General features: G+C 36.4%; 2 protein-coding genes across 2 annotated transcripts; both read left to right on the top strand.

The window, feature by feature from the left end:
* The first annotated feature begins 534 nt into the window (after positions 1 to 534).
* LOC114372414 (splicing factor U2AF-associated protein 2-like) lies at positions 535 to 15,642 on the top strand. The gene is made up of 14 exons (XM_028329950.1): positions 535 to 689; positions 837 to 920; positions 1,156 to 1,290; positions 1,391 to 1,620; positions 3,288 to 3,518; positions 3,652 to 3,744; positions 3,827 to 3,865; positions 4,572 to 4,661; positions 4,741 to 4,843; positions 4,992 to 5,072; positions 6,338 to 6,414; positions 13,469 to 13,549; positions 14,124 to 14,215; positions 15,085 to 15,642. The coding sequence occupies exons 1-14, from the start codon at positions 638 to 640 to the stop codon at positions 15,206 to 15,208; spliced, it is 1,512 nt and encodes a 503-aa protein (XP_028185751.1). The 5' UTR covers positions 535 to 637; the 3' UTR covers positions 15,209 to 15,642.
* A 1,433-nt stretch (positions 15,643 to 17,075) lies between these two features.
* Positions 17,076 to 21,837, top strand: LOC114371958 (ras-related protein RABA5a). Its single transcript, XM_028329300.1, has 5 exons — positions 17,076 to 17,220; positions 19,279 to 19,360; positions 20,034 to 20,131; positions 20,257 to 20,693; positions 21,347 to 21,837. Exons 4-5 carry the CDS (start codon positions 20,354 to 20,356, stop codon positions 21,676 to 21,678), a joined length of 672 nt encoding a protein of 223 aa, XP_028185101.1. The 5' UTR covers positions 17,076 to 17,220; positions 19,279 to 19,360; positions 20,034 to 20,131; positions 20,257 to 20,353; the 3' UTR covers positions 21,679 to 21,837.
* The last annotated feature ends 198 nt before the right edge of the window (positions 21,838 to 22,035 follow it).

A 22,035-nucleotide genomic window follows, 5' to 3' on the forward strand; every position in this document is an offset into this window, starting at 1 on the left:
TAAATCTTATTATCACGTATTTTTAATTATTATATAACAAGTTATAATTAAATTATTATATAAAAAATCCGTACATTATTTTTATATTTTAATTAAATTATTTTAAATTTATTCCAAAGTACTATTAATTTGTTTATTATAAATTATTTCATTTAAAATAATTTAATGTTTACTGTTTTTTTATTTCAATACAATAGTATTTATTTAACATTACGATATTTAATATATTTATGTGTGATCTATAGGTATTTATGCTACATGCATAATGAGAATAATCATAATTTAAAAAATGTAAGAATTATAAATTTAAACAATTATATAAATAATCAAAATATAAAGTCACGTCAACATTTAAAAAACTCACATATTTTTTTAATTTGTTTTAATAAAATTTTTCCATTTACATTTATTATTTTTATTTTTCGTTCCTAATATTTTTTTAAATATCAATTTCTGAAACACACTTTTTTAATTGTTATTATTTATTTTCTTAATTAAATTGATTTTCCCAATTGCTTTTTCTTATTTCCCATTTCCTAAACCCAGCTTCTCTGTTCTTTCTAGAGAGTGTCATTTGTATCGTAAATCTTGTATAGACAGCACAAACGCAGAAACCGCGAAATTGTGCCTAAAATCGATGACTTCGCTAAATGGTGACGAGAGCCACCACCCACCACCGCAACCGCAAGGTACTCATGGACGCACACTTGTTTCCGTTTACCTTTTTTTTTCATTTCTCAACTTTAATTCGCAGCAGAAAAAAAAACGATTAGTTCCACTAATTTGACTAATTTCCTTATTCGATTTCGTTTCAATAATAATTTGGTTTCTCGCAGCTGAAAAGATTACTGAAGTGGGATGGTACGTTCTTGGCGAGGATCAGCAACAGATTGGCCCTTACGCCTTCTCAGAGTTGCGCGGTGAGTGAGTTCTTTGATACTCCTTTTTTTTACCTTTGAATGAACAAAAGTGGAGTGGAGTGGAGTGGAGCTAGGGTTAGGTATTTAGGTATTGTATATTTTGATTTTTGATGTTTGTTCCCCAATTAATTAAGTGAATACTGAGGCAGCACTGTTTCAGACTTTGAGCACATTTGTCTTATGTTGAAATTGAAACCTCTATTTGTCATATTTAAATGGAAATTGGCATGGACAGAGCATTTCTTGAATGGATACCTCTCCGAAAATACATTTGTGTGGTCTGAAGGAAGGAGTGAGTGGCAGCCCTTGTCCTCAGTTTCTGACCTGTGGGCTCAAATTAACCAGCAGGGACCTGATTCTTCAACTACTGGTATGACTTTTCTTCTCTTTCGCATAGAATTTTCCACTATTATTATTGTTATTTGTTGTTGTTGTTGTTCGTGAAGCTTAGAGAGTGACCTGTTATGTAGTGTCTGCTCCTGATGTTGATGAGTTTGAAAGATGGCAAAAGGAGATTCAGGAGGCAGAGGCACAGGTGGAAGGATCGGAATTTGGATCCTTATCTGGCAATGCCGGCAGTACTGGGGCAGGAGAAGATTCTGAGAGACCTTCGACACCACCTGAGGGTGAAGAAGAATTTACTGATGATGATGGAACTGTATATAAGTGGGATAGGAATCTTAGGGCTTGGGTTCCCCAGGTTTGGTGCTGACATGTGTATCGCTATTATTATTATTATTATTATCATCATCATAATATATTTGTTTTACTCTCATACTTTGTGTGGCCAGTGATGTTCTTTGTTATATTATGATTAAATGAAGATAGGCTAAAGGCTTAAACTAAATTTTGATGCCCAGGATTTTAGATTAGCCATAATCAAGTTGTCATTCCTTAAAGTTTGAACTGTTTTTTGAGGCTTATGTGGTTTCAAAGGGGTGATTTTACATTTGTCAAACTGATCAGTTGTATTTGTTTCCAGTTTTGAGCCTATTATGGCCTGTTAACAACGTTGACATCTGAAAGAGATGACTTAATAACACATTGCTTTGGAAAAAAATGGGTCTTTTGTTTTAGATTCTGCACAAGCCAAATGGGCAATGAATCCCAATAATCAAATATTGCTGTAATAGTTCATGTTTGGCATCCAGCAGAACTTATTCTTCATATAGCACACACAATCCCCCTTGGGCAGAAGCAAAACAAAAAGAAGCTTCTGCCATGCCGATGGGATTATGTTATCCCAATAAATGGATATAAAATAGAATATTAATTTGTCAATTTAATACTGTGCACATCCAAAATAAATAGAATACACCATGTTTGGCAATTTGGCACTTCCACAGGCGATATTGGTCGAGAATATTAATACAAGTGTACACTTCTAAAATCAATTATAAAAAATTCAAACCAAACAGACACTAACTATAAGGCTCTAATGGAATCTGAAACAGTCTGTAAGGAAATGTTTGCCCAAACAATATGAATGAATTTATTTTATTATCAATTTTATAATTAAAATTTTAATGGATAACATATGAATTACTTATTCGGAGGAGTTGCAGTTACTTGTGAGATTTACTGTGTATATGTTTTTTGCCAAACACAAGTATTAAATAATTATTTGTGCATCTTTCATCTTTCCTTTGAATCTATTCAATATGTTTTTTTTTGTCAAAACACAATTATTAAATAATTATTTGTGCACCTTTCGTCTTTCCTTTGAATCTATTCAATGCTTCATTGGTGTAGATTGTGGCTGCTGTTCATTGATCACAATGCTGTTAGGTATTGAATTTTCATGGCTTTTGTTGGGCACTAGATCTTAATCTTAAAACCAAGTTCTAGTTCTAGGATAATTTTAATTCATAGGGAATCAATACTTCCTCTTTCTCTAAATTTCTTGAGAACTACCTCCCTATGCAAACATAAATAAGTGTTTCTCAAATGTAAATTATTTTGTTTGCTTTTTAATACATTAACAAGTTTTAATTTTTATAAAGTGTTAAATCTAAATATTTTAAAAAACTGAATTAAGCCAAAGTGTTTCTGTTCTGGATACTCTTGTAGTTTTTTTCTCTTACTTGGATTTGATTACTTCTCTTTATGGTTTGGTTTCTGCCAGTCACATTTTGTTTCCTGTGAATTATGTGGTGTTTTCATTTCCCTTCTCATTATAGTACCCAGAAATCAGAATGTTGTCTTTTCAACCTTGAGGCATGTTGTACTTATTTGTGTTTGTGTGTATCCCTATAAATCTCAATGATGCCTTTTTATTTATTCTTTGGGCCAAGGTTGTTGATTGTTTATTGAATGTATTTTTAATTGAATTTTTTTAGTGTAATTAATGAAGTTGTTATGTCATAGGAGCATCCAACTGGCAGCACTGAGCCTTATGGGGTTCAAGAGATGACCTTCTTGGAAGAAGAGGAAGTTTTTCCTACAATACCTATTTCTGATGCCTCTGAAAAGTTTGAAGATAGTCCAAAATTGAGTGTTTCTGTGCCTCCCTTAAAGGAAGAAACAAATGAAGCAAATAATACCAATGTGGTATCAGGTGAAAAAAGGAAGCTTTCAGATCAACAAACTGACAAGAAGGTGCCCCTTTTCTTTCCATCTTGTCTATCAATGGTTTCACCCTGATCCATTTTCTTATTTCTTGCTTTGACTTGGAAATGAGTACCTCTTTTGGGAGACAAATGGCGCATATATTGATCTCATTCTGTTTCAGGAAGCTAATAAACCCCCTGATAGTTGGTTTGAATTAAAGATCAATACACATGTTTATGTCACTGGGTTGCCTGAGGACGTTACCACTGATGAAGTAAGTATCAACTTTTCGCCCAAATTTGCCTGAATGTAATTTTTGTTGCTATAATTAACATGACATGGGTAATGTATTGCAGATTGTGGAGGTATTTTCCAAATGTGGAATTATAAAGGAGGTATATTTCTATTCCTACATTATATATTATCTATTCAATGGTAAATTGTAAAATTATAAACAATTGAGCTATAATTCATGTCATCCATTAGTTTTTCACGATTGGAAGTGTCTTAAAAATGTTATATTTATGGGGAAGGAAAACACTGTTGCCACTCTATAAACTAATGATACAGTAGCTCTTCAATACTGCCAAAAGTATGCATGAATTAACATTTCTACATATGGAAGAGCAAAGTATGTTGCATATCGTGTATGAATTAACATTTCTGGGCACATGCACATGCCAATGTCCTAACCATAAGTGAATCACAAGGGCCTAGCAACTTTTACAAATTTGTTCTCACTAAGAGTGCCTTACAAGAGGCTAGCTTTTGGGTTGAGTTAGATCCAAACCCACATTCTAAGATGGTATCAAAGCCTATTCTAGATTCATTCAACCTCACCCACAATGTTATCCACGCATCAAGCTCAAAAAGTATTGGGCGTGAGGGGGTGTATTGGGAAAAACCCAAGTCCCTCATTGGCTAGAGATAAGGTCAAGATAGAGTATATAAGTGGGAGACAACCTTCACCCTATGAGTTAGCTTTTGGGTTGAGTTAACTCCAAACACACATTCTAAGATTGTAAAAATGGAAGACTAGCTATTTGAGGGTATCGTGACTCACACTGGCTTCTTATGAATCCATGATCATGGTTATAATAGGACCCGGAAACCAAAAAGCCTCGTGTGAAGCTCTATGTTGATAAAGGGACAGGAAGGAAAAAGGGAGATGCTCTGGTTACATATCTTAAGGTAACTGTTTCCCTTATTGTTCTGCCTGTGACATAAAGTTGTGATGTAACAGGGTTTCAATTATGCTTTCATTTACTAGGAACCTTCCGTGGCTCTGGCAATTCAAATTTTAGATGGAGCACCTCTTCGCCCTAATGGCAAGATCCCTATGTCTGTCAGCCAGGCTAAATTTGAGCAGAAAGGTAACTGCTACTGAATTCTTAATGTTTCCTATGACAACTTCTGATAATTTTTGTTAGATATGGTCATATGGAAATCCATGTATTAAATTGATAATTTAGTATTTATTATGCCTGCTGTTGCTTGATGGAGCTTTTTTTAAATATGCAGGAGACAAGTTTGTATCCAAGCAAGTAGACAATAAAAAGAAAAAGAAATTGAAAAAGGTGGAAGACAAAATGCTTGGATGGGGTATGTTTGGTCTCCCAAAATTTTCAAGTTGATGTTTCTGGAATATGACTGATTCCCTCAATCTTTAATTTAGCCTAATTTCCCCATTTCATTTATTTTTTGAATTAAAATGCAACATTGATTTACCTGCTGGGAAATATTTTTACCAAAAATTTCTAGATGGTGTAAGTGGGTCAAGTCTTTACTTGTGTCAATAGGTCCTTTGTTGTGTACTGAGAAAGGTTATCAGATTGAGATTCAAATCGTGAATCACCAAGCTAATTTTTTAATTTTGAATCATAATTTGTATCAAATTATAAGATTTAGAGGCAATAAAAAATCACTTCAAATATATCATGTAGATGTTATATAGTGTTCAATGTAATATTTATAAACTAGAAATATATAAAACAACTTAACAATAAGTCATATAAAACAAAATTATTAGTTATATCTGAGTTTGTGAAGCCTTTATTTTAGAAAAATGGAAAGGAAGCAAGAAATAGCCAAAATAGAGTGCATGCATTAAATGTGTGTGACAAATAAAGTAGTGGCATAGTCAAATAGGCACTAGTGCCCCTTCAATTCCTTATCATTTAACAATTTAAACTTATATGACATGTCAATTTTTTTCGTGAGAATTGGTGAAAGAAAAGAAAAAAAAATAAGAGTTGTTGAATTGTGTCATTCATATCAAATTATCAATGATACGAAATTGTACAGATTCATTCATGTATTGTAAGATACAAAGTCATTTGAGATTTATCATATGATATGAATTGCTAGGTAGCTGAATTGTAGGATTTGAATTGTGAATTGAAAGATTATAATAACTATGCTAGAAATAGAGAAAACAACTTAACCATAAGTCTGATAAAACAAAGTTATTTAGTTATATTTGAGTTTTTGAGTTTGTGAAGCCTTTATCTTAGAAGAAAATTTGGAAACGAAGCAATGAAATGACTACTGAGTGCATTTTGGAGCTAACTAATTGATGTTTCATTGAAGTCTAATATATTATTCTTTGAATAGTAGAGCCATTGCAAATTTTGAGAATCATTTAATTTTTTTTTACTAGAATGTATTCTGTTGTCTTGTCTGCTTTTGATGATGGTGGATCTAGAAAGCATGCTATGCTCACATTCATATTCAAAATCCTGTTCAACCTCAGTAGTGAGAAGTTTAGATTATTTTGGTTGACTTGAGATTTTTAGATTCATTTTCAGTTGATTTTCTTGTTTAGCATGCATCCCTGATAGTAATGTGTTTCTCATTGTATGGCTCAGGTGGTCGTGATGATGCAAAAGTTTCAATTCCAGCAACTGTTATCCTTCGTTATATGTTTGCTCCAGCTGAAATGAGGGTTGGTGTTACTTAACTTTGCTTGTTTTCTTGATACAATTATTGCACTAGAAACTTGCTATAACAGTGGCCATACCTGCACATCATTTTGGACATGGTTATATATATATATTTTTTTTTGCTCAGCAAAGATAAGTAATTATATTAATGAAACACAGTTCCAGAGGTACTGAAATACATATGTAATTGGATAGCCTTTCACATGGTTCCTAATCAGACTAAATAGAGTCTAGAGTGGAACCAAAACAGGCTACCCTGCCATACTACCATTAAGCTGCTACTAATTTATATGAATTGACTTTCCTAATACCAAAACCCTTCTCTAATATTACTAGACCACTGATTAAAAGGTATTGAAAAATCCTTCTCCAAATTCGATAGCCATGTCCACAATAGAAAGGATGCCTCGTCAATCAGTTTGTTACTATCAAAGGAATCATTGGAGAAGATGATCTTATTCCGCTGCTGCCAAATGGTCCATGTTACGGCCAGCCACCAACATTTCCATCTAGTCATCCTTATCCCACCAAATGTGATGAAGCCATGTTGGAGGAAATGTTGCCTTGGGTCTTTTGGGTAAGCTCAGAGATATTCATCCTTGATGATGATTCCTACCAAATAGGGAGAATTTTGCTGCAATGAAAAAACAAGTGCCCTACTTCCTCTTCCATATTACCGCAGAATGGACAACTCCTATCCGTGACCTCTATTTGTCTCCTATGCAAGTTTGCTTTAGTAGGCAACCTATCTCTTAGTAACCTCCAAGCAAATACTGCAACTTTGATTGGTGCCTTTAATTGCCACAGCTCCTCAAAAACCTTATCCTGTATCCCTTCAACTTCTGCCCCCCTCATTAGATTGTATGCAAACTGTGTCGTGTATTGTCCACTTTGATCTGTGATCCACACCCACTCATCCCTTCTGTTTCTTTGTATTGTCTTCCTCTCGATGTCTCTTAGGAAATTAGTGGCCATTGTTATCTCATTGTTGAATAGTGACCTCCATGATAAGTTCCATTCCCACTCCTCATCCTTGTATCCTCCCATATGCTGGATTAATTGGTTCTGTTGGCACGAGATTAAGAACAATCTGGGGTACTATGATACCAGTGATGCCTCTCCATCTATCCACTCATCTTTCCAAAATTTTATCATGTCCCCGTTCCCCACCTTCCACTGTATCCCCTTTTTGAACTCCTCTCCCTGTGGTGTAGATTGAAAAGCTATCTTTAGGTCCCTCCACCACAATGACTCCTTGTTACTCCCAGTTGCTTCATCCAGTCCCCTCCACCCGCCATATTTGGACTTCAGTACCCTTGCCCACAGCTGTCCTTCATGATGGAATAAATGCCACCTCCACTTGCCAAGCATAGCAAGATTGAAAGTGTTTATGTCCTTCACTCCCAGGCCCCTTTTTTCTTTTGGTAGGCAGACTGTCTCCCATTTGATCCAGGCAATCTTGTTTTTGTCTGGACCTCCTCCCCACAGAAATCTGCGTTGCAAGCTGACTAATTTGTCCTCCACCTTCTTAGGTATCCTGAAAAAAGACGAAAAGTAGATGAGAATAGAATTTAGGACTGAATTTATAAGAATCACTCTCCCCCCAAAAGACAGGTGTCTTTGCTTCCACTTGGCTAATGCCCTCTCGCACTTTTTTATAATGGGATCCCACATCTGACCCCGCCTCGGATTTGCCCCAATAGGTATTCCTAAGTAGGTAAATGGAATGGACATCAAACTACAATTCAACCAACTGGCTGCATCAGATTTCCATCTCTCCGGCATACCAAATGCATCAAAACAGCTTTTTGCAAAATTAATCTTAAGGCCTGAGGCAAGTTCAAATATCCTCAGAAATGCTTTAATTGCCCTAACATTCTCCTGCGAGGTCTCTCCAAAGAATATTGTGTCATCCGCATATTGAAGGATGCTTACATCAACTCTGTTTGATCCCACTAAGAATCCTCGGTATAAATTTCTCTTGATAGCCTCTCTCACCAGTCCATTCAGTGCTTCTGCCACGATATTGAAAAGGAAAGGTGCTAATGGATCTCCTTGTCGAAGGCCTCTTTGTGGTGAGAACTCAGCCGAGGGACTTCCATTTACCAGTACCGATACAGAGACGGATTTTAGACATCCCATTATCCACTGAATCCATTTGGCACAGAATCCCAATCTCCTTAACATATAGACCAGGAAATCCCATGAGATGGAGTCGTATGCCTTCTCACAGTCCACTTTGAAAACTAAACACGGCTTTTGACTTTTATTGGCCTTTTCCATCACCTCATTTGCTATCACTGCACTTTGTAGTAGATGCCTCCCCTCTATAAATGCAGATTGGCATTCGTCTATTATGATCGGCATAACCTTCTTCAATCTGTTGGCCAATAGCTTGGCTACTATCTTGTACATGCATCCAATGAGTGAGATCGGTCTGTACTCGTCCAACGACTGCGGATTGCTCACCTTAGGGATTAACACAATGAAAGATGCGTTACATCCCCTAGGGAAAATTCCATTGACATAGAATTCATCCAAGAACCGCAGAACATCCGGTTTTACTAAGTGCCATAATCTCTTGATGAATTTGAAATTAATTCCATCAGGGCCCGGACTTTTCTCACTCCCACATCCCCAAACTGCCTCCTTTACTTCCTCCTCCAAAAATCTCCCTGTTAGCATGTCATTGTGGTGGTGGTCAATAGACTGAAATTCAATACCATCCAAGTGGGGTCTATTATGATCCTCCTCTTGGAACCTTTGTAGGAAGAATAGGCGGGCTGCCTCTTTTACTCTTGCCGGTTCTTCAACCCACTCTCCATCAATCCATAGTCCCTGTAGAGTATTATCCCTTCGGCTTGCATTAACCAGCAGGTGGAAATAGCGGGAATTACAGTCCCCTTCTTTCACCCATCTGGCTCTTGCTTTCTGTCGTAATAAAAATTCATGAGACTGTGCAGCTACCCACAAGTCTTCTTGAAGTTGTTTCCTGATTAGCACCTCCTGAGTAGATAGCTGTCTATGTATTGTGCTCACTATCATCTGATTCAGTTTTCCCTCAATCTTCTTGTATCTCTTAAAGGTATCACCGAACTGGTCTCTGTTCCATATCTTCAACCTTTTCTTCAATCTCTTTATTTTTTCTTTCAGCACAAATCCGCCCCATCCACTTTGCTGGTGGGTCCGCTAGCACTCCTGCACAATCGAACTGAAGGATTTGTCCGCAAGCCAGCAATCAAGGATCCGGAATGGCTTTGGATCCCAGTCTACAAACTTAGACCGAAGCACAACTAGGCAGTGGTCAGAAAAATTTCTATCCAGTGGTTGTTGGATGCTTCCAAGCCATTTTGTGAGCCAATCGGGAGACACAAAGAATCGATCCAACTTACTCTTTGCAGCTCCGTTGGGTCTAAACCACGTTAAATTTCTTCCTACCCATGGCGCTTCCTCCACCTCCAACTCATCTATCCATTCATTGAACTCTTTTATACTACTCTCTTCTATCTTCTTTTGGCACACTCCTATCCTTTCCGCAGGATCTCTGATGTTGTTGAAATCCCCCGAAATGCACCATAGGCCCCTCTGGTTTGCTGATTTCAATTGCTTGATGACATCCCATAACATTCTTTTGTTCTGTATGTCACATGGTGAGTATACGAATACGTTGTTAACCTGCACTGCTTCTTTAATCCACTGCCCTGTCATCCAAATGAACCCATTTTCGCTGACCTTCCTTTCTAATTTGAATTTTTTGTCACATCACATGCATAGGAGTCCCCCAGCTAAGTTGACTGCTGGCTGCATCTCCCAGGACACCGCTGGATCCCCCCACAATGCCTGGCACATTGTTTTCTCTATTATCTCCTTTTTGGTTTCTTGGATGCATATCATATCTACATTCTCCTTTTTAATCAACCTCCTTATTGCTGCCCATTTTACCCCCCTCCCTAACCCCCTCACATTGTATGTGACAATGTTCATGGGATATAGCTGATATTCCCCACTTCTCTGCCTCATTCCTGTCTCTCTCCTCCATTGCCATAAATTTCTCCTCCATCCTCCCATTGTCTTCTTCTGCATTTACCCCCAATTTTTTTGCTATAGCCCAAATGGTTGCTGCTTCATTCTTCTTATTTTCTCCTAAGGCCATGTTCTCCCCATCATATTGTTTCTTTGTGTTTTCACTAAGGCCCTTCACTTGTTGGTCTTGTGACAGGTCCTCATTGCTGTCTATGCTCTGCTGTTTTTTTTGCTGATTGGTATCATGCCACCCTTGGAATGTCTTCTTTTGTGGTGATGTGTCCGGAATTTGGGTCTCCGAAATTCCCATGCTCTCCTTCCTTTGCTTGTTGCACCTCTTGGTTCTGGAAAACACCTTCCAGGGGGTAGCTGTGGCTAAAATATTATTTTGTGCGTTGGCAAGCTGTTTTAATGGGCTTCTAGGGGGGGTGCACGTTCTAGGGGGGGTGCGTAGTGAGGCCCAAGTCATTTGATTTTAATTGTTGCTCCTGTGATCCCCTCTGGTTTCCGCTGCCCTCTTCCACCCTCTGCCCCTTTCTCCCCTCTGACCCACTTTCCTTTTCTATGCATCTGTCCTGGTCTGCAAACCCTGTCCCCTTCCCGACATCCCCTGATCTTCGTTGGTGCCCAACCTCGGATGGCAAGGAAGTTCCGCTCCCCCTCGAGATTCCCGTTTCCCGTTCTGCAACATTACCTCCCATGGCTTCCACTGCGCCTCCTTTTTGGCTGTCAAGGTGTGACCGCAGGTCATTACCTTTACCCATTGGGTCTCTACATTCGCTTCGACCACTGGGTAAAGGCCATGCATGTCCAGCGTCTCCGTCGTCGTGTGTGCGTGAGCTCAATCAACACGAAACGACAGCGTTTGGCTGCTCCTCCTCGTCCCTTGTAGCGATTTCGATCCGGGCCTGTGACTTATCCGATGTCGGAGATTCCATAAAGCTCCCGTTGGAATCTATTTCTTTCGATGACATCGCCCCTGTCCATGTTGTTCCTTGCCGTAAGTCGACGTTTGGGCCTCTTTCTTCCAATATTTGGACTTCGTGCACCTCTGAGTCGATATGCATAACGACAGTGTGCTGAATAGATGGCTTCCATGGTGTTTTGAGAATCACCCTGGCTCTATCCATCCGCCGTCGTTCCTCCACCTCCTCATCAATCTCCAGTACTTCCCCCATTACCCCCAGAATCTTCTTGATGGCCGCCACTTCCCATGCTAGGATTGGGATTCCCCAACAGTGTACCCAAGCCAGCCTATATCCCGGACGACACCATTTGGCTGCTCCTCCTCGTCCCTTGTAGCGATTTCGATCCGGGCCTGTGACTTATCCGATGTCGGAGATTCCATAAAGCTCCCGTTGGAATCTATTTCTTCTGATGACATTGCCCCTGTCCATGTTGTTCCTTGCCGTAAGTCGACGTTTGGGCCTCTTTCTTCCAATATTTGGACTTCGTGCACCTCTGAGCCGATATGCACAACGACAGTGTGCTGAATAGATGGCTTCCATGGTGTTTTGAGAAGCACCCTGGCTCTATCCATCCGCCGTCGTTCCTCCACCTCCTCATCAATCTCCAGTACTTCCCCTATTACCCCCAAAATCTTCTTGATGGCCGCCACTTCCCATGCTAGGATTGGGATTCCCCAACAGTGTACCCAAGCCAGCCTATATCCCGGACGCAGGCTCGGCGACCACTTTTGCAACGAATAAAACAGGGGAAACGTACTGTGGCCAACTTCGTTCATTAGTTGTTCAACTCTTTCATCAGTGAGTCCAAGAATTAGGATCATATCATCCCCCAAATACGTGGTTGAGATATCCATTCCATAGTCCCACCGCAGCTGATCTTCCACCTTATCAAAATTTGCCGGATTTGACAGCCTAGCGACCCACGCATCGTTCAGCCATTTCAGCATCTCCTCTGCGGGCTCGAAGTATACCGACGATAACCCACGCTCGCCACTGTGTGCTTCCCTCCTCTTCCCCGTTACCACCTCCGCGTAAGAGGTTTGCTTTGCTCTTACGCCTCTTTGAATATGGTCCTGTTCCTCTGTCTTTTTCGGTTCCCTAGCACCTGTCTTTTTTCTTCTGTCTTCGGCTGTCCTCCCCCCATCCTTCCATAGTGTGGGAGATTAACATATAACTTCAGACCTTCAACAATGACGTTGTCCAATTGCCTCTCAAGCAGGCTCTCGTCTTCTACACCTTTGAATCTGACAAACCTGTACCTCCTGCCATTCATGGTTTCTTTGTTTGGCTATGAATACCTCTCTGACATCTCCCCACTTCTTGAAGTGTTTCCTCAGCTCCTTCTCATTTACTTCGTCGGAGAAACGTGTGAAATAATAGGAAGTTATGACGGTCCGATCCTCCAGTTGGTTCGAACGTAGTGTTGTCCATTTCTGTTTCGAGGTTGGTTCCGATGGGGCTCCCTTTTCACTCTCTCGGTATTTCTCTCTTTCCTCTCCTTGTTACTCCTTACTCTTTCCCACCCCCTCTCTGACTCTCTCTCTCTCACTTTCTCTCTCATCTCTCTCTATTGAGCAACAATCATCTCTCTCATCCTGTTATTTGCAGCATTTGGACATGGTTATATAGACCACAGAAACAAACTGCTATTGAAGTTTTTTACATTTTTAAAAGTTCTAACGTACATACTTAGAATAAGTACTTTATGTGATCCCAATTAATCTTTTTTTTTTCTATTGGGATGATAATGATTATTATTGTGATTTTCCACTTCTTCATAAGCTAGAAATATGACCAAAATATTCCTTACAAGGCTTGCACAATATTCTCCCCCATGACCTAGTTTAGGGATGAGTTAGACTTGATACTCCTTGTGGGCTCAGGCAATCTCTCCCCCTTAGTTTACTTTTGAATGAGATATGGTTGGTACATTTTTAATAACTATGATAGGATTCCTGCTTTTCTCATACAACTGTTGAACTAAAATTTGCTCTCCCAGAAATCACTGCTATCTCTCTACTATTTCTCGTGTTGGACATTTGCTGATGTTACCCAATCTATGCAGGCTGATGAAAATCTGCGTTTAGAACTAGAAGAAGATGTTAAAGAGGAGTGTACAAAGCTTGGTCCTTTAGATTCAGTCAAGGTAGTTGATCTATGTGCCTTAAAAAATGAATATTCTTTTCTTTTTCCATCTTTTTTTCTTTTTTAATAAATATTTTGTTACCAATTAAATCAATTGAGTGAAAAATACATTTATGTTTATTTTTCCTTTGCTTATAATTCCTTTAGTCCTTACTAAATCTGTGATGTTATAGGTGTTCCTAAGGCTATGTTTGGATGGTGGATTTGGGAGGTGAAGGTTTTAAGTAAACTTACCCCTTGTTTAGGAGTGTTTTAAAACGAGGGGAGATGAATTTTAGAAATATTATCAATTTATCATGCAACTCTTGATATCTTGTAACTCATTTACATTCTGTTATGCAAATTGTATATATATCTTCTAATTCATTTACTTGATTTATATATTTCCATAATTTTGTGTTTTATCTTCCCACACCCTTGCCCTAGTTTTTAGAAATTTTGTTGTATCCTGAGCGTGTACTGTAGTAGTGTTACTACTCATACCTATCATATATTCATATTCAAGCAACTATTGTATTTGTGTTCCCTAATTTTGTCTCTGCTTTTTCATGTTTCCTGCTGGTTTTCTCCTGTAGATATGTGAGAATCATCCTCAGGGAGTTGTTTTGGTAAGATTCAAGGATAGGAAGGATGCCCAAAAGTGCATAGAATTGATGAATGGAAGATGGTAATTATATCTACGTTTTGTCCATTTTCTTCTTGTTCAATATATGCATAACCTTCATGTAGTAGCAACTTACTGCATCATATAAGCAGCATGCTCAACCTTGGCCTTATGACTTTCTGTAGTTGACCATCTCCAAATCTGATTTTAGGCATTCATCATCAACTAGGAAAGGTACTAGTAAAATAGTTGAAAGTTTCAGGGGCAGAAACTTAGGTGGTTAAAAAAATCATATAATTTAGTAGGTGGTTATTAAAAAACCCGTATAATTTAGTTTAATTATATGATTTGATCTTTTTTTTTTTTTGTAAATTTAGAAACTACTGTATTAAACACTCATTTAGTCTTATGAAAAGTTGTTCAATTTTTAGAATTATTACACCTGGATAAAGTCTTATTTCTTTTTATTTCCTACCTTAAAACACTTCCATTCTACCACCTAGCTTCCTTATCTCTCAATCCAAAACCTTTTGATTCTCCTGAGATTGGCTTAGCAACCTTCTTAAACATCTTATCCCAAATGAGATTAGCACTACTTTGTGATTCTCAATTATCATCCTCTGTAATTTTCTTCTTAAAAGTCAAATGTTTATCTCCCTTAAGCTGCCTGTCACTATTTGATTCTTTGATTTTTTTTGTTTTCAGTTGAACATCAAGGAGTAAGAACCCATGTTGTGTAGTTAGACTTTCTCTTGGAATCACCTTGCACTTGCAAGCTCTTTTATAAGTGCTTAGATTATAGTTTCCTATGAGAATCTTTTCTTCTCATTTTTGCAGTTGCTTTTGCCTTTTCTTTTCTCCTTTATATTTTCATTTACCTTTTTCCTTTGTATATGAACTCTAGCCATTTTTTTCCTCATTTATTTTATCAGGTTTGGTGGTAGACAGATACATGCCAGTGAAGATGATGGTTCAGTTAACCATGCCTTAGTCCGGGATCTGGAAGAAGATGCCATTCGGCTGGAGCAGTTTGGTGCCGAACTTGAAGGTGACTGAGTTAATGAGGATAGCATTGCACCAGATTCACAGTTCCATATAAGTCCGGACCTAGGAATATTTCACAATGGCTGAAGCTTGTGGAACTAGGCCATCACTTTTCTCGGTTTTGCAAAGATATTAATTTTCCTTATGTAATTGGGAAAAGCAAAAAAGAAATAGAAGAGAAAAGAAGTTACTGATTTGGCTAGCTCATCTTATTTGGAAAATTGTATTACACCCTGCGTGTAGTGTAGCATTCCGTTATTCTAGGTCACAGATTTTGAGTTATGACATGTGACAATGCAGTTAAATTTGAACTGTTAGATTAATTTAAGTTATCTTAACCGTTGGAGTAAGACACTTGAGGATGTAAAGAAGTGTTTCATCATATATGGGGCCTTGCAGCCGTTGGTGATGGTCACCCTATGATAGGTTTGCAATTGCATTGATTTGATGATTGGCGTGGGTTTTCAGAATTTTAGTGCCGGCCAAATCTCGTTACGGTTCCATGTAAGATAATGAAAGTATGAGTGAATGAAAAATGCACACAAGAAGCACATGTAAGAAATTGCCAGTATAAAATTTCGGTTAGCACTTAGCTTGTTTTTCTCAACACACATCAAGCATGTATGAGATGACTAATAAGTCATTGATTTAAGTGATATTGAACTCGGTTTTCTTATGCAAGTTCTAGAGTTTGAGTCTTGTGGATAAAAAAATATGTGATTAAGAGAGGAGAATCTCACTAAAGTTGATCAGTAAGATTTTTTAACAGAAATTAGTGGTCAATAAAATAGTAAATATTTCTTATCCAATAAGATTAAAAAATAAAATAAAATAATATATAAGTGGTCTAACTATTTCATTATTTTTCTCGTGTTTTTCCATCGCAATATCATTGGTGCATTCCAACGGGAAACTTTAAAAGAATTGATTGTTTGGTCGAAAATTGACTACTCAAAAAATTAAATTGTAGGAGCCAACTTAAAATTTAATTTGTGCACAAATTGTGTGTTTTTTGTCAATAGTTTAATTTTTATTTATTTTTTGACTGAAGGTCAATAGTTTAATTAAATAGTTGTTGATCAAGTATTTTGATTAAATATATTTTTTCCTTGAATTTTATTTTATTCTTAAAAAAACTTAGCATTACTATTATTTTTTTTTTGTTAATATTTTTAGTCTTTATTATCAAGTGTGTAAAATGATGATGTGCTAATTATATTGATAGTCATGCATTTTTTTTAAATTATATTTTTAGTCTCTCATAAATTAATATATAAAAACTAAGAGAAATATTAGAAATATACTCCTTCAACACATGTTATCTCTAATTTTTTGGAATTATTGAAAATGATAAAAATTGATGAGTCCCATATCATATTTAATGACTTTCTTTCTTAATTTTAAATTTTTTAATAAATTTTCATCAATTAGAAAAAAAATATAATTTAAGGAATGTGTTAAAAATGTATTCCTTAACATTTCTAAAAAAAACTAATATAAAAGGATGATTTAGATAAGTCAAACTATGACAAGGACAAGAGATGTCATTGATAACCAAATAATATTCCTAACTTCATCAAGATCTTTCCAGTAAATATAGATGAGTTAGATTAAAAAAATTAACAAAGGACAGTGTTTAAGTACCTTGAAAAGTGTTATTAACATTTAAAAAAAATTTACTTCAATATTTAAAATAAAGTGGGTAATAGAAAGAGACAGAAACAACTAGTAGTCAGTCCAAGAATATGATTTACTGGTTAAATTGGAACAATTGATCCAAGCCGGTTCATGGAATACTTGGCAATCCATGGTTAATTTACTAAAAAATATATTAAAAAAAGTACAACATCTCTTCACAGGCTTGTCAAATAAATGCTTTCTAAAAATACACGAGAAAGTAATTTACTTAAAAAGGAACTAAAAGAAAAAAGGAATTGATGCAGAGAAGGTACTAGTTTAGTTTCACCAAAATAACCCGCAGACGCAAACGTTGAAAACACATCCGTCTGCCCCAACATTACAAGGTAGATCCCTTCTCTCTTTTCTTCCTTTCCCCGTTTGTTTCCCTTCTTCTCTCAGGCAATTCCTCAATCACGCTTTTCCTTTTTTTTTTCTTTTTTTTTTTTGCAATTCCTTCGCAATTTTCCCTTTTCTTTTTCATTTTCCCCTCTTTTTTTCTTCTTCTTACGTGTTTTACACCGCGAAGAATAATTTGATTGATTGATTAACGCATCAGGAGAAATTTCAGTTACATTGCAAACTTATCTGAACTTGATTCAGTTTTCTATATGCTTCAGCTTTTGTATATTATTATATTATTATTTGTTTTTATTTATACTTTGCCTGACTTGTTGCATATATAATGTAATAGTTCGATTTCCGTGCCCTTGGTTTGCGTGTTTATCTGTTCGTGTTTGGGTAAAGAGAGTGTGTAGCCATATGATACATCATCATCTTCTTCTTCTTCTTCGTTCTGGACACGCGGCAATTAACATAGGGTTTGGGATTGATGCGCAGGTTACATGGCATGTTGCCGTTACTTGCTGAGTTTTATTTTGAAATTTGAATTGAAATAAGAATGTTGATTGTGAATGGTTTAACTGAACCCCTACTTTCTAGTTCATTCTCTTTTATTTTTTTCTTTTTTGTTTTGTTTTGAGTAGTGATTGCTACACAACTAGATACAATTAGCTATGAGTTTTAAAATGAGTCAGTTAGATTCAAAAGGAGTTGTAGGGACCACTCATTTATTGAAAGGTCAATTAATATTTGTATTGTGTGTGTGGTGGAATGGGTGTGTTTGTTTTGGAGACAAATTTTAGAGAGAGAAATGCTGATTGAAAGAGTTAGGGTTAGGATGCATGTGTTTTTTGTCATAACTAAACAAGGTTGATTAGACACTTGGTGGATGGTAGTGCAAGGCACCGGGTAGGACTTGTCTTTATAAAGACATAATTAAAGAGGAGTTGTCTTTATAAAGACAATTAATAGATTTTGGGATGAGGAATTGATTGTTGAGTAGTATGAAATGATTTTAGAAAAGAGATTTTAAAACCAAAAGGTGAGGAGAAAATCAAGCATGCCCTTAATGTCTTCATATGAGTTCGTAGGAGGTTTCCTTTGTCTCCTTCATTACTATAACATGTTAAGTGTTCATTTAGATTATGTATTGTCTATGGCATAGCAATAATGAAAATCAGTGTGATGATTTTAATATAATGAGATGAAGACTTGTTTGGAGAATAGTTATCACTGCTGTTTCTAAGAATGGTGTTCAAAGATTCGAGAGGAATTCTTGTTAGGTAGTTATTGTTGGTTTGCCTCAACATGTTATATGAGGATCACGTTATTTAGGAGAATTTTTTAAAGATAAAAAGGAAAATGTTTTGTGAATATTAGAGGACATTATTTGTTATAGCCGTAAAAGAAGGGTCGTTTCATCTATGCTATGCTACTTCTTGGTGTATGTGGCTTGAGTAAAATACTTTGAAGTAATTTTCTCAGATCTGGCATGGGATGGGACAGGATCTTTTTTGTGGCCTCTCTTTGGTGTTTGGTACACTCTCTTCGAGGAAACTTTCATAACAAATGCGGAGGGACATACTATATTGACTATTGATGACTTTTGTTTTTCTTTTCTATCTTTTTTGTGCCTGTGTTTTGATGGATTTTTCTTGTTCTGTAATCTTTCATTCTTTGTTCTAATAATATTATCCTTTGTCCTTCCACCCAAAAACTAATTATAATAATTTGTCTCTTTTTTATAAAAGCTGGTTACATCCTTTATGCTCCATAAAATTACTGCACTCTGCAAACGTTAGCATCATTGTCTGAGACATGACAATATTTGAGGATTTCAACAACAACTACCATCCCTTATCCTATTAGATTGTATCATTCCCGGATCAAAACAACATAAAAATAATCTTAATTGATTCTTGAAATCATATTGCCTTTGGTTATAGATATGGGCCTACCTGACATCTCTTATTTAATGTTTAAGTTTTACCCTTTTGTATTGTTTAAGAAAATCACCTTATCTCTCAGTAAGAATTATCTAATTCATTTTTAATCAATACCAGGGTTTGAGATTATAAAGACTTGGTGGAAGGGTAAGCTAAAGTTGAAGAGTTGAGGGGAATACAAGAAGAGAAGGAGGTTGAGGTATTTTTATTTGTTGACTTTACCTTTTGCATAATTTTCTATCTAGATATCTAAGAAAATAACTATCGAAAATGATTTAGAACCCATCATTTTAGAGTTTACCTTGAAAATTTTTAAACTTACCATCACATGGGCTGTCCTTTGCCAACAATTATTTTTTGGGGTCAAATAAGTTCCCTCTAAAACAAAGGATGGATCGAAATATGTTTAGAAAGTCTCTGATCTCTGATCTTTTTCTCCTGCTTCCCTTCTTTTCCATCAAACTCGCCATTTTACCAATCTAATTGGGCTGTGGGAAGTGCTTGTTTGCAAGCCAAAACCTCAATTGCTGTTGACCCTATGTTAAATTATGGTACAGTTGAATTGTCATTATATATGAGATACTTTTATGGTTGAGAATTCTGATATTTTAAACTTGCCCATCTCTTATCTGCTTGTTGGTTGTATTGCCAGATCTGTGGTTTAATGGACAATTGTTTCCATTTTTGGAAACAAATTTCATTTTGATTTGACTCTCACTTGAAGTAGCATTTCTTTTTCTCAAGAAACAGTAATGGAAAAAGAACTGGAAATAATTTACCGTTGAGAATACTCCCTAGATATGAATAGAAGTCATAGAATTAAACATAATACTTCATTGACAGTGGTGCTTTTTGGAAACTGATGCTTTCAGGTACTCAATAAAGTTTTGATTTGTTTGAATCGGGGGGCTTGATGCCAATGTTGGATACAGTTGTATGTGCTAGAAACAGTCAACAGTGGCTTCATAAGGTAAATATATTATATTCAAGATTCTTGTGGAACTGCAATGTGTTTCACTAATATAGCCTTCCTGTCTTCTGTAATTCTTTGTTAGCAGTCGCTCTTTTGTTTTCTGATCCTTGTTCTCATCTTAGGTGAAGGTGACATTCTAGTATTGGAAAGGGCCAGAGTCCATGATGATTATAGATGTTTGATTTTCCTCTACACACTGGCAATCCTTAGGTCTGACAGATGGCTTTTTATAATGAAGAAGAGAAGACTGAGGACTACCTCTTCAAGATTGTTTTAATTGGTGATTCAGCTGTTGGGAAATCAAATTTACTTGCACGATTTGCCAGGGATGAGTTTTATCCTAATTCGAAGTCAACTATAGGAGTAGAGTTCCAAACTCAGAAGATGGATATTAATGGAAAGGAAGTTAAAGCACAGATATGGGACACTGCTGGGCAGGAGAGGTTCAGAGCTGTTACATCTGCATATTATAGGGGTGCAGTTGGAGCTCTTCTGGTGTATGACATCAGTCGGCGCCAAACGTTTGATAGCATAGGCCGATGGCTTAATGAACTTCACAGTAAGAATTACAATTATGTTTGAACCCTTTTTACCATCTTGCAGTTTTTCTCATGCTTATTTTCTGTGAGGTTTCTGAATTAGGATGTTAACTTGTTCTTCAATTTGGTATTGGTACAATTTAGAAAAACATTATGCGATTATGATACTGAAATTTAATGGCTTATTGGTTCTTAATATGGTTCTATTGGTAAATAAACAAGATTATAATCTTTAGTCTTTCTCTTAAGATGATTCTGTTTTATTAGTTAATGAACATTATCTTATTGCATAAATATACACCTTGTAATAAACGTGGTTTAATATTAATTAGTAAAAAATGGTGATTTTGGTTTTTAGGCCTGTTTGGAAAACCCTTCTCCATAAACTAAAATTAACTTATACGTAGGTTAAAATGAAAAGCTAAATAAAAGAGTTTATACAAACTAGTTTATCCATAAGGTAAATTTGAGATAACTTCATTTCAATTTACTTTCTTATTTTCTTTTTTAAGTACTTGTGGATTAGTTTATCAAAATAGGACCTTAGTCATGAACATATATTGATAGGCCACTTGTATGTTTGTTTTTTCTTGCTTCAAAAACATATATTCACATATTCTGATTGTGAATGTTATAATACAAGTATTAAATGGACTGGTTTATTTATTAACAGCTCACTCTGACATGAACGTTGTGACAATACTTGTTGGGAACAAGTCAGATCTTAAAGATGCAAGGGAGGTGGCTACCGCAGAAGGCAAGGCCTTAGCTGAGGCACAGGGTTTGTTCTTCATGGAGACATCAGCTCTTGATTCATCAAATGTAGCAGCTGCTTTTGAAACTGTCGTAAAGGAAATTTATAACATCCTAAGTCGGAAGGTTATGATTTCTCAAGAGCTCAACAAACAGGATGTTACCCGAATTGAAAATGGAAAGACTGTTGTACTACAAGGGGAAGGGGACGTAGAGGCTGCCCAGTCAAAAAAAGGATGTTGTTCATCTTAGGTTTCGATACTATGTCGCCTCCAAAACTGAGTTTTTATTATGATTATTCAACCAATCCTGAAAATGTAACTCAGATATTCAAGATTTATCGTTAAATGTTCACTGAGATTTTGGAGTAGAATTGCTAATGCCATTGGAAGAATTACAAATGAAAAAGAAGAAAAAATAGTGCTTCTGGTTCTTAAAAGGCCACTGGAAAAATGTATAAGTAGTTAAAATTGAAAAGTGACTCATAATGAGATGCATTAAAATGTCCAAAATTTCCTTTATTTTATGTGCATGAAAAATCATATAGAAATATTTAGATATTTTTCTCTACTGTTAACTTTGAGAATATTTAGCTATTTTGCGGATGGT

Source organism: Glycine soja, chromosome 10 (assembly GCF_004193775.1).
Source record: "Glycine soja cultivar W05 chromosome 10, ASM419377v2, whole genome shotgun sequence".
Taxonomy (NCBI): Eukaryota; Viridiplantae; Streptophyta; class Magnoliopsida; order Fabales; family Fabaceae; genus Glycine; species Glycine soja.